This window comes from Schistocerca cancellata, chromosome 3 (genome assembly GCF_023864275.1).
Source record: "Schistocerca cancellata isolate TAMUIC-IGC-003103 chromosome 3, iqSchCanc2.1, whole genome shotgun sequence".
Classification (NCBI taxonomy): Eukaryota; Metazoa; Arthropoda; class Insecta; order Orthoptera; family Acrididae; genus Schistocerca; species Schistocerca cancellata.
Window position 1 is genome coordinate 12084503 of NC_064628.1, and position 13908 is coordinate 12098410.

General features: G+C 38.3%; 1 protein-coding gene across 1 annotated transcript in view; it reads right to left on the bottom strand.

The window, feature by feature from the left end:
* Positions 1 to 13908, bottom strand: part of LOC126176786 (dedicator of cytokinesis protein 1) — a 475112-nt gene that overhangs the window by 140698 nt on the left and 320506 nt on the right. Inside the window, exons 29-30 of the mRNA XM_049923958.1 lie at positions 8493 to 8708; positions 7761 to 7876 (exon numbers count right to left, since the gene is read on the bottom strand). Of these exons, the coding sequence (XP_049779915.1) occupies positions 7761 to 7876; positions 8493 to 8708 (332 nt within the window). The remainder of the gene's footprint in view (positions 1 to 7760; positions 7877 to 8492; positions 8709 to 13908) is intronic.

Below are 13908 nucleotides of genomic sequence, written 5' to 3' on the forward strand. Positions count from 1 at the left end.
TACCTTGAGCGATTAAACAGAGAACCAACTTGTGGAGATAACATCTTGGACCTACTGATAACAAACAGACCCGACCTTTTCGACTCTGTAAGCACAGAACAGGGAATCAGTGATCATAAGGCTGTCACAGCATCCCTGAATATGGAAGTAAATAGCAATATAAAAAAAGGGAGGAAGATTTATCTGTTTAGCAAGAGTAATAGAAGGCAGATTTCAGACTACCTAACAGATCAAAATGAAAATTTCTGTTCCGACACTGACAATGTTGAGTGTTTATGGAAAAATTTCAAGGAAATTGTAAAATGCGTTTTAGACAGGTACGTGCCAAGTAAAACTGTGAGGGACGGGAAAAACCCACTGTGGTTCAACAACAAAGTTAGGAAACTACTGTGAAAGCAAAGAGAGCTTCACTGCAAATTTATGCACAGCCAAAACCTCTCAGACAAACAGAAGCTAAATGATGCCAAAGTTAGCATAAGGAGGGATATGCGTGAAGCGTTCAGTGAATTCAAAAGTAAAATTCTTTGTACCGACTTGACAGAAAATCCTAGGAAGTTCTGGTCTTACGTTAAATCAGTAAGTGGATCGAACAGCATATCCAGACACTCTGGGATGATAATGGCATCAAAACAGGCGATGACACGCGTAAAGTTGAAATACTAAACACCTTTTTCCAGAACTGTTTCACACTGCAGTTCCTTCTCTAAATCCTCGCACAAACGAAAAAATGGCTGACTTCGAAATAAGTGTCCAAGGAATAGAAAAGCAACTGAAATCACTCAACAGAGGAAAGTCCACTGGACCTGATGAGATACCAATTCGATTCTACACAGAGTACACGAAAGAACTTGGCCCCCTTCTAACAGCCGTGTACCACAAGTCTCTAGAGGAATGGAAGGTTCCAAATGATTGGAAAAGAGCACAGGTACGTCCAGTTTTCAAGATGGGTTGTCGAGGAGATGCGTAAAATTATAGGCCTATATCTCTGACATCGATCTGTTGTAGAATTTTAGAACATTTTTTTTCCTCGCGTATCATGTCATTTTTGGAAACCCACAATGCACTCTGTAGGAATCAACATGGATTCTGGAAACGGCGATCGTGTGAGACCCAATTTGCTTTATTTGTTCACGAGACTCAGAAAATATTAGATACAGGCTTCCAGGTAGATGCCATTTTCCTTTACTTCCAGAAGACGTTCGATACAGTTCCGCACTGTCGCCTGATAAACAAAGTAAGAGCCTACGGAATATCAGACCAGCTGTGTGGCTGGATTGAAGAGTTTTTAGCAAACAGAACACAGCATGTTGTTATCAATGGAGAGACGTCTACAGACGTTAAGGTAACCTCTGGCGTGCCACAGGGGAGTGTTATGGGACCATTGCTTTTCACAATATATATAAATGACCTAGTAGATAGTGTCGGAAGTTCCATGTGGCTTTTCGCAGATGATGCTGTAGTATACAGAGAAGTTGCAGCACTAGAAAATTGCAGCGAACTGCAGGAAGATCTGCAGCGGATAGGCACTTGGTGCAGGGAGTGGCAACTGACCCTCAACATAGACAAATGTAACGTATTGCGAATACATAGAAAGAAGGATCCTTTATTGTATGATTATATGATAGCGGAACAAACACTGGTAGCAGTTACTTCTGTAAAATATCTGGGAGTATGCGTAAGGAACGATTTGAAGTGGAATGATCATATAAAATTAATTGTTGGTAAGGCGGGTACCAGGTTGAGATTCACTGGGAGAGTCCTTAGAAAATGTCGTCCATCAATAAAGGAGGTGGCTTACAAAACACTCGTTCGATCTATACTCGAGTATTGCTCATCAGTGTGGGATTCGCACCAGGTCGGGTTGACAGAGGAGATAGAGAAGATCCAAAGAAGAGCGGCGCATTTTGTCACAGGGTTATTTGGTAAGCGTGATAGCGTTACGGAGATGTTTAGCAAACTCAAGTGGCAGACTCTGCAAGAGAAGCACTCTGCATCGAGCTGTACCTTGCTGTTCAGGTTTCGAGAGGGTGCGTTTCTGGATGAGGTATCGAATATATTGCTTCCCCCTACTTATAGCTCCCAAAGAGATCACAAATGTAAAATTAGAGAGATTAGAGCGCGCACGGAGGCTTTCAGACAGTCATTCTTCCCGCGAACCATACGCGACTGGAATAGGAAAGGGAGATAAGGACAGTCGCATGTAAAGTGCCCTCTGCCACACACTGTTGGGTGGCTTGCGGAGTATAAATGTAGATGTAGATGTAGATAGTATGGTGCCAAGTGGGTGCCCATAGCCGATAGCCGTATCCCGGATTTATTTGTAGGTAATGGCTTCAAAGGAGAAGTAATTGTGAGTGAGGATGTAATTGGTCATGGCAACTAGGAAGGAGGTTCTTGGTTTGAAATCCACCGTTTGTTGGGAGTGGTAGTATTCAATAGTGGTAAGGTCATGGGCATTATTGCTGTTAGTATAAAGGGAGGTGGAATCAGTAGTGTTGAGCAGGGCACCATGTGGTAAAGGAACAGGAACTGAGGAGCGCCGGTTGAATAAATGGTTGGTATCTTTTATACAGGATGGTATGTTCCGGGTAACAGGCTTAAGATGTTGGTCTACAAGAGGAGAGGTTCTCTTAGTGGGGGCACAGTAACCGGCCACAATGGGACATCCTTGGTGGTTGGGTTTATGGACTTTAGTAAGCATGTAGAAGGTACAGCACAGGGAGTGGTGGGAGTGAGGAGAAGAACGGGCTCCAGGGAGGGGATTTGAGGAGAGGCTGGAGATCCTGTTGGATTTCTGGAATGGGGTCACTGTGGCAAAGTTTGTAGATGGATGTATCTGACTGCTGGCAGAGTCCTTCTGCCAGGTAATCCTTGTGGTTCAAAACAACAGTGATGGAGCCTTTGTCTGCAGGTAGGATTCATATACTCGTCCATCCCTATGTAATTCCTGCTCCCAATCCCTTACTCATGGCTCATATCCATGTAATAGTTCTTGATACATCCTGCCACCACCACCTACTCCAGTCCAGTCACAAACATCACCTATCCTATCAAAGGCAGGGCTGCCCGTGAAATCATTCATGTGATCTATAAGCTAAGCTGCATCCGCTGTGATGCATTCTATGTGGGCATGACAACCAATAAGCTGTCTGTCTGCACGAATGGTCTGTGACAAACTCGACTACCAGATTGCTGAGCATGCTGCCCAACACAACAATCTTCATTTCAGTGACTGCTTCACAGCCTGTACCACATGGATCCTTCCCACCAACACCAGCTTTTCTGAATTGTGCAGGTGGGAACTTTCCCTGCAATATATGCTACTTTTCCATAACCTTCCTGGCCTCAACCTTCGTTAGTCATTGTCCTCACCCATCTAGCCCCTTCCCTGTTCCCATTCCAGCACTACACAGCCCTCTATTCCACCAACGCACCCAGTCTTTTTAATTCCCTCCTCTTCCACTATCCCCTCCCCTCTCCTCCACCCTCCGTCTAACCTCCCGGCTGCACCTAGCTGCCCTGCCCTCTCTCCATCTTATCTCTGCACACTCCCCAGTAACACTTCAGCATCCCCCACCCCTACCCTGCTATCCCTCCGTCTCCCCACTCCAGTCTCCTCCTTACCCCACCCAATTGCCTCTCCCATCACGCACTGTGGCTGCTGCTCATAGTGTGGCTTCAGCTGCCAGAGACTGTGGTCGTGTGAAAAAGGCCTTGTTGCTGAAAGCTTATTTTGTGACATTCTTTTTGTTGTGCATATCTGCAACTCAGCATCTCCGCCATATGATGAGTAGCATCAATTCTTTTCATAATATTGTTTCCTATATTATACTACAGACAGTAGAAACAACACTGGATAGTCATGTAAGTGAATATCAAAGTAGTTTCAGGAAGGGCAGATCATTTTCTGAACAAATATTTAATCTGATGTCAATTATTCACCACAGCTTACCGAATTCAAAAGATAGTGAAGCAATTTTGATTTCAAAACAGCCTTTGTTCTGTTGATAGAGAAAGTGTAGATAAAATCTGAGAATTTGGTGTAAAATCTAAATTAGCAACTATAATTCTTAAACAACTTAGAGACACAGTGACTGATGTGAAATTTATAGAAGATGTATTTCGTGTGGCAAGGTGATAGCCCATCCCCATTTTTTTTCAGTTGCGTTCTAGAAAAAATAGTAAGAATTTGGAATGAAAAACTGAATAAATCTAAGACTTTACTAATAACACTGGGAGAGGAAACAAGAAATTGGGATAAACTGTCTCACATTTGCAAATGACATTGCTATACTCTCTGAAAATATGATATCTGGTGTAATACAAATTAATGTTTTAGACGTTTTAGAAGAAATAGCCAGTCAGATGGGTTTAAGAATTTCTGCAGATTTATTTATTTATTTTTTTACAAATAGTAAAAATACACCAAAATTTCTGAAAACAGATGCTGGCCAAATACAGATGGTTTAAAAACTTCAAATTTCTTGGGAATATAATCCAAAAAATGGTTTGGAAAAAGTGCCTATAGACAAAAGGCTACATCAAATGAGAAGGACATATGGTATAACTGATACCTTCATAATTAAAAATCTGTGTCTAAAAATGCAAAAACAAAGCATTACAATACAGTATTGGAGTCAGAATACCTATGTGCAAGTTAATGTCTAGAATCAACTTATAAATTATAAATACTGGAAATGTGAACCATTAGGCACATATCAGACCCACGAAAGGTGTGGAATGTTAAAAATGATTAAATAATGATCAAATTTATCAAAACATATCAGAAATAATGAGAAAAATAAGACTGGATTTTTCTGGACATTTATATCCAATGCAATACAGAAGATTGATCAAAAAGATTTTCAAACAGTTGTGGGATAAAAAGTAAACACCAAGTTAGATCAACAAAGTAAACAAAGATTTAGAAAAAAAATACCATAAAAGCTAAAGAAACAATTGACAAAGAAGTGTTCCAGTAAAAAACAATGAATATAGCAGGATTACAATGAAGGAGAGTAAAAAAAAAACCCAAATAAACATGATTAGGACTTGTGGTCTTAGGCTTCCATACAAACTTAATTATGGATATAGATTAGATCATCTACAGGTTTTGATGGGCAAGTTTGCAAGTATCAAAATGGCCACACCTTTCGATTGCATTGACTTAGAAGCTTCAATTTTTTACACTACCAAGGGATTGTAGAGCCTAATATTTGACATAAATTTCAACTTGTTACCGCTACCTGTTTCTCAGGAAAATGGGTCTTAACATACAGACAGACAGACAGACATAAGTGATCCTATAAAGGTTCTGTTTTTACTGACTGGGGTACAGTACCTTAAAAAGTTAGTCTAAAGTGATCAGAAGACAGGTAGGAAAAGAAACACAGTAAACAAATGTAAGAGTACTGGGAAAAAAAAAGAAAAAAACAACAACAATGCATAAAGAATTGAAACTGGCATGTGGTCTTCAGTTGACTCATTCGAGGGGGAAAAAACTATAACAGATAGTATTAATGAAGGATAAAGGATAATGTATTCCTTTTTTGATACAAAATATATCACTTATTGGTTTTTCCACATTTTACATATAATCAGGTCAAATTTTTAACAGAACCAATACTTTACTTATCATCCCACAGACCTTAACTTTCAACACAACTTCCTTTATCTGTGACACAGTTTAGCTAAGCGTCTGGCTTTTATTTACAAATAAGCAAAACTTCCTTTCTGCTCAAACAAGCAGCAAGATTTGTCTTTCTTTTAATTTCAATCACCCAAAGAAACTATCAGTGTAATGGCTATTGCAATGTTCTCAATAATCATTCGCACCTCCTACACTAACCTCTTTCTTATCATACAACATCAATGTATCTGCTGTCATGTATTGCTGGAGATCTCATCCAAACTGTTCAGTACAGTAGCAAAGAAAGAATTTCGCAATGTTAACAAAATTCATACACAATCTTCTGACAGAAAGATAAGTTCATGGAAATGGAACAATCAATCAATATAGCTTACATAATGAAAGGATTCATCTTGGAAGAAATGCTTTCCACATTTACTATGTCTTTCCGAACGAACGTGTATAGAGAAGCACAAATTGTTGGGACAACTACTTATCTGCCATCAACAGCTATAAATCAGTGTCAGTTGAAACACAATTTTGGCTAACCTTGTACAACTTACACTTATTTTGTATAAACTGATTGGTAAATCAAAGTTAATCCATTTTCAAATGTTTGCTGGTTAATGCCAACTCAATAAGTTTTTTTCCATTTCATATAGCAAATTACCATCAGGATCTCCAACTGTTCCTTGAATAATGGCACATCCACTCCAGAATCATGTTATCTTGCATTCTTTTCAGGAATGGTAGAGCGGGCACTTGAAGTAATATAGTTTTTTTTAATTATTCTATTTTTGCAATGTGGGTGGACATTTGCCTACTAATGTTAAAACAACAAATATTTATTAGACTAAGAGTGTTCTTTTCCTGCCTAACATGGAGTACAGATGCTGACCAAACACCGCCCAATCGGGGAACAGACATGCTTTTTCTCGATGTGAAATAGTATTAGAAGATTTGGAAAACACAGAAAGAAAAATCTTGCAAAAAAAATATAACGTCCAATCAAGAACAGAGATGGTAATTGGTTTTGAGAACAGGTAAGAAAATACACCCATTCTGCCCTAAAATAACATACAAAATTTGGAAAAGATGTGTTACACTCTATGGACATCTAGACAGAATGAAGGAGAACAGGTTAACAAAAAAGATCCACAGATTCTACCACAACAAAAAAAAACACACAAACAAAATGGATGGGGAAGCAATTAAAAACTGTCTTAGAAGAATTGCAGATTGAATAGGAGGCATTACTAAAGAGAGAGAAATTGAGATTAAGGGTCAAGAAGGTCTTTTGAAAAAATAAAACATACAGTATAACAACTGGAGTCAAATGGTCAGATGGGAGGGGGAAAGCTCATTCTGAGAAAATGAAATAGATCTGGAGAAGGATGAAGGAAAAGAGAACTATATAGTTATTTTGACATAGTTCTTAGTTGGCCCAGATTGAAAATAAAAAAAAAGTCCCCCAGGCAACAATGAGTAGGAAATAAATATCCTTCTATGTTTTGATGGTTCTGCTGCTGGACAATGTGTCACTCAATTAACTTTTACAATGAAATCTCCAACCAGAAAAACCCATAAGGAAAACATCACTGTTATTGTAGCTACTCTATAGCTCCTTTTCTCCTACAGTTACACTGAAGCTCAGGAGGCAAGCAAGAAGAAGGGAGCAATTTATACAATATGTACGTGGGGAATGGTAATTTGTGCAGTTTCATCACTGTCACTGATGGAACCACAGAATGAAGAAGAATTTAATGCGTAAGAAATGATATAGCAGCAATAGATATGAGCAATGCACAGCAGAAGCAAAGCTAGAGCCAGAAATGAACCGCAAGCTTGGAGAAATCATTTCCTTGCTACAAAAATTGTTTCAATGACATTTGATTGAACACTAAGTATCTAATTTTTCACTGTACTGCTTGACATGGAAGCAACTTGCAAACTAGTTCCTGTACATAAATTTGTAAAAAGCTAATTTCAGCTGAAAAAGTTGCAGTAGAGTTTTTCATTCATTAATGTTAATGTACGTTTTCAGTGCCCACGAACAAATAGAAAAGCATTACTTCTTTTATAAAATGCATTCACATATAAAAATAATGTTTTGAATAGTTTAGGTACTCACTCAGATGACGCCATGCTTGTTCCTGACAAACGATGAAGATCAATGGTTTGAGAAGTACCACTGAGCTGCCTTCTAGCTTGATTTTGCAGTGGTGTATCAAATTTAATATCACACACCTACAAAAAAATTAGAGAAAGTGACTTTACAATAAAAATAAAAATGATCGTTAACAATGTTACAACTGAAAATAAATGACAACTTATGGAAAATTGTCTTTTTGTACACCAGAGATGATTTATTTGAGGGAAACCATTTTGTTCATCCACATGATACAAGAAACAAAGAAAATTTGATGTTTCCCACCCACTACCTCAAGCTGTAATGCCAGGGTTTTCACTACATGGGAATGAAAAATTATTATAAATTAAAAAGAAGGAAGTTAATGCAGATGAATTTAGGTCCACTTAAATGAAAGCTATATAAGGCACTGACAAGGAAATGTTATTGCTCAGTGGATGAATTCATTCAGAACAAACTAGAAATTTGAGTTGAATACAGTGTGTTACATATTCCAAGAAATATTATTACAGTGTTTTCATTAATTTTAGTATTATAATTTATCAGTGTAAAAATCACTGAAGACAGAATTCTGCAAATATGGTAAATACCTCATAACCTTACAACTACGAGTTCCCATAGGCAAACTGAAGGCACAAGCAAGTATTGGTAATAAAATGGAATTATTTGATTTAAAAAACCCTCATTTTATAATGAATGACACTTAACTCTTACCTTCTTTCCATACTTTTCTTCAACATGACTTTGAATTTCAGAAAAGCAATCTTCCATCCTTTGCTGAATTGGTGCTAGTGATGGAGGAGCTCTCTGCCGATGGAGGGCAATAGCAATTTCTAAAAGTGGTACCTGATATGCTATCAAATCTTTCAACATTTTTACACTAGGGCCATCATCTGGATGACTTTCGAGGTACTCATCAGTGAAAAATGCCTGAAAAACCACCAATAAATTAATTTAAATTACTGTTAAATTGGAGGCAAAACTAAATACATGATACAATGCAGTGAAATGTACTTCAAACACTTCCAGCTTGCTTCACTTTGTTCAACAGCTGGTAGTGCTAGCAACAGAGAAAGACAGAACTATGTATGTATCCATGGAAGACCCAGGACAGAACATTATATGTGTATGAATACAAAGCCGTGCTAAGTGGAAAGTTGCTGAACTTTTAGTCACATATGTGACTGCCCTCCCCCACAAAACAAACAAAAACACACACACACACACACACACACACACAACTTGAGCCATCAAAGACTGTGCTGGGGCTAGGCTGACACACCAAGATGCTTGTAGATGGCCACATGAGAATCTGAGCTTACACAATTTTCCATCTTGGCTGCCATTACATTATTATTCATTTTCTGGCAGGATTTAAAGGCAATAACCATTTTATTATTGTTAGCTGCACACATCACAAACACAAATGACAATCAGTCATAGTAGTAAACACTGAAATACTGTGTAGACCTAGACATGATACCTGAAACAAGAAATGTGTAATGGCAGCATGCTAGTGCAAGAAAACCTATGAAGTACAAGAAAGGTACACAGTACATTTGTGAGTAGGAGGTTGCTAAAGCTTGGGATGGATCAGTAAAATAGTATTGTAAGGCTCACTGCTTGACTCAGACAAGACAATTTACATCTAATGGTGAGGAGGCTATGTCGTAGTTTATTGCCATCTTGAGTCATTATCATTTAACTGCAAAATGTTGACATGGATTGCGTACGAAACAGTACTGAACAATTGGTGTGAGGTTTTTAGTCACAAAATTTATAACTCAGACGTATCAACTTATTATTTCGTCCCTTTGAATTTACTTCAGACAAATACTTAAACAAAAATAATGAAATGAACATTGAACAGCTGAAATAATTCACCGAGCAATGTCATTCCACATTTTCTGATCATATGTGATGATGGTTGAAACCACAATGTTAAGTAAAGGCCTCTCTTTGGAGTTCTGTCTCCAACATCAACCACTGGCTGTGTCAGGAAATACTTCACAGTGCATTACATAACAAATATTCTTCTTCTTTTTTAAGTTATTAAGCCAAGTAAAGACTGGATCTCCTTAAAAGAAGCAGAATGTAAAACTTAAGCCAAAGGCAGCAATTGTTGTTACCAAATGGAATTTAAAAAAATAGATGTTATATACAGAACAGTAACTACAACAAATGTTGACTGTTCTGAGAAACACGTAAACATTCATTCAAGGACTGGAGACAATGTCACCATAGCTTCTAAATGATATGTTCAATGAGAGCATGTTACTGTCTTAATCTACAATAGTTGCTTCTCTGTACATGCTAACAGGTGGTACTGTCTACTCCCACTTTCTATCTGTATAAAATAAGTTTATAAAAAGTCATTCATAGTCTTACAGGGAACAGTACTGGTTGAAACTAGAAAAAATTCCAGTTACTTATGGGCCACTTTAGTGCTACTGAGAATGTGCAGGACTCAAGTCTGTCTTCCTACTGCAAGTTACTGGTCACTGCCTACTGGAAGGAGCTTACAGGTGCTCAATGCTGAGGTTATCAGCACATTGCCTGTTGATCGGCTTTATCTTTCACTTGGTGCTGTTACAACTACCTCCTACATCTTCCATTCTGCACGTACCACATTGACGTTCCACCGACATTACAAGATTATCAATCCCGCACTGTTTAATCACAGAAATGAATCCTTTTACTCTCTGCAGGAAATTACAGACATGGTACTCCCCTGTGGCTTACCTACTGGCAGTAATCAACAGGCCTGTCTCACATACGGCAATAAAATTCCATAATTCCATATTCCTTCTGAAAATATGTTTTATTATTAATTAATTAATTAATTTATTTATTTATTCTAATGGCCTTCAATTAGACTACTCTAGCCAACTGTACATAGGTCTAAACAAGGAGTAGTTGTTATTCAATAATATAATTCAGTTCAGTAACAGTTCAACAACACAGTTCAATAATACAGTGATTATACAAGGATTATTATAATTTATTATTATACACAGAGTGTTTTGCTCTTCTGTATACCCAGTATTTCTTCATTCTTTCAGATTTTTTTTTCTTTCCTTCTATAGGTCCACTCTTCCTGTAGCCCTTTTATTGATGCTGGTTTGTGTGTCTTGCAATATTTTGGTTTTCTCTGATTTGGTTTTTTGACCATCTACTGTAATTTGGAGTTCTCTCATATTTCCCTTAATTTCTGTGATCTATTTAATATTGCTCTTACTATTCCACATTTTTTCTGTTATTCTCTTACTATTCTGTTTTCTGGTGTTCTCATCAGGATGCATTTCTTTCTGATTGAGCTTACTATTGGCTCAATTTTATAATACACTGTTTCATCTGAAGCTATCCTCCAATCCCCCTTTACTTGCTACAGTTTATTTATGTAAGTCCTAATAATTTTTCTTGCTACTTTGAGTATTTTGTCAATTTCTGCTGTATTAGTTGTTTTGAAGATGGTACAACTGCACGTGTTATCTCTTGTTGTGTAACAGTTTTATAATGTTTTAATTTTGCAGCTACAGATAAGCTTTTTTTGTGTGTGGTTTTGGTAAGGTAATTTGCTTTGTTCAGTTTTTTATTGTATTTTACCATTATGGTTTTTCATTTAGATTGCACATTATGGTTTCTCCCAAATGTTTAAATTTATCAATAATTTTGAGTTTTTGTTGTGCTATTATAATTCTGTTTGCAAGTGGTGGATCATTCAGCATAATCTTTGTTCTTTCAAATGATATTCTAAAGCCGATTTTCTGTGCTATTTCTTGTAGCAATTTAACTCGTTCTCTCATTTCTTGAACATTTTTGGCTAGGAGTGCACGATCATCAGCAAATCCCAAGCAGTTTACACTTTTATAATTTTTTGCACTTCCAATTCTTATGGTCTTTGAGTTATCTTCGTTCCATTCTCTCATTATACATTAAAGTGCAGAGCTGAACAGTAATGGTGGTAGAGAGCAACCTTGTCTTAAGCGTGTTTTTACAAGGAATCGTTCAGAAATTTCTCCTCAGAACTTGACTTTTGATTAGGTCTCAGTTAGAGTATTTGCTATTACTTTAATTACATTTGGGTGGAGTCCTAGACTCCTTACAATTTTTAGTACTGACGGTCTATGGAGACAGTCCTATGTCTTTTTAAAGTGTACAAATGTTACTGTCAGAGGTTTATTCCATTTCCTGTTTATATATTTAGCTTGCAGACATGGGATCATTTGAAACAAGGCCATGGGATAATGACAGAAAGTTCACATGCTGGATATGGGGAAGAAAGTGTTTCTATGAAAAGATGATGATCCTAAAATGTGTGTACAAAAAACTGAGGATGTTGAGGATATCAGTCACATTCATGGAATAATAATTTATCCATACTACTCACAATGTGTGCAAACTCAATAGCCACAAGATTACTGTGCCAGATTATAGAACTGACAATGGATTCCAACCCAGAGACCTGAAAATTCACAGTTGATCGTTTGTGTTTTATTAATGGAGACGGACATCAGAGTTTAATGTATGAGGTGCATTCAAGTTCTAAGGCCTCCAATTTTTTTTCTCCGGACTGGAAAGAGATAGAAACATGCGCATTGTTTTAAAATGAGGCCGCGTTCATTGTCAGTACGTCCCAGAGATGGCAGCACCGTACGGCAGATGGAATTTTACCACCAGCGGCGAGAATGAGAACTGTTTTAAATACTTAAAATGGCGACGTTTTCCTTACTTGAACAGCGTGCAATCATATGTTTTCTGAATTTGCGTGGTGTGAAACCAATTGAAATTCATCGACAGTTGAAGGAGACATGTGGTGATGGAGTTATGGATGTGCCGAAAGTGCATTCGTGGGTGCGACAGTTTAATGAAGGCAGAACATCATGTGACAATAAACCGAAACAACCTCGGACTCGCACAAGCTGGTCTGACGACATGATCGAGAAAGTGGAGAGAATTGTTTTGGGGGATCGCCGAATGACTGTTGAACAGATCGCCTCCAGAGTTGGCATTTCTGTGGGTTCTGTGCACACAATCCTGCAAGACGACCTGAAAATGCGAAAAGTGTCATCCAGGTGGGTGCCACGAATGCTGACGGACGACCACATGGCTGCCCATGTGACATGTTGCCAAGCAATGTTGACACGCAACGACAGCATGAATAGGACTTTTTTTCCGTCGGTTGTGACAATGGATGAGACGTGGATGCCATTTTTCAATCCAGAAACAAAGTGCCAGTCAGTTCAATGGAAGCACACAGATTCACCGCCACCAAAAAAATTTCGGGTAACCGCCAGTGCTGAAAAAATGATGGTGTCCATGTTCTGGGACAGCGAGGGCGTAATCCTTACCCATTGCGTTTCAAAGGGCACTATGGTAACAGATGCATCCTACTAAAATGTTTTGAAGAACAAATTCCTTCCTGCACTGCAACAAAAACGTCCGGGAAGGGCTGCGCGTGTGCTGTTTCACCGAGACAACGCACCCGCACATCGAGCTAACGTTACGCAACAGTTTCTTCGTGATAACAACTTTGAAGTGATTCCTCATGCTCCCTACTCACCTGACCTGGCTCCTAGTGACTTTTGGCTTTTTCCAACAATGAAAGACACTCTCTGTGGCCGCACATTCACCAGCTGTGCTGTTATTGCCTCAGCGATTTTCCAGTGGTCCAAACAGACTCCTAAAGAAGCCTTCGCCGCTGCCATGGAATCATGGCGTCAGCGTTGTGAAAAATGTGTACGTCTGCAGGGCGATTACGTCGAGAAGTAACGCCAGTTTAATCGATTTCGGGTGAGTAGTTAATTAGAAAAAAAATCGGAGGCCTTAGAACTTGAATGCACCTTGTACTGTTGATCAAATCCTTGGAGAAATATTTCACTCACAAAGTGGGATTCACACACAAGGTATAACAAAATTATCACAATTACTTCGTGTCAGTAGTTGCAAATCCAAGAGCAATCACTGAAGCAAGGCATTAGATTGACTTAAGTTTCAGTGTGTGGCAAGTAACTGTAGCTGACAAACTCAAGAGACCATGAACATCAAAAGATGGCATTGATCAACAGCTTTTGCACAGCATATTACCCACAATAATGGAGGTTCTGAGAGTTCCATACAAAATTAGTGA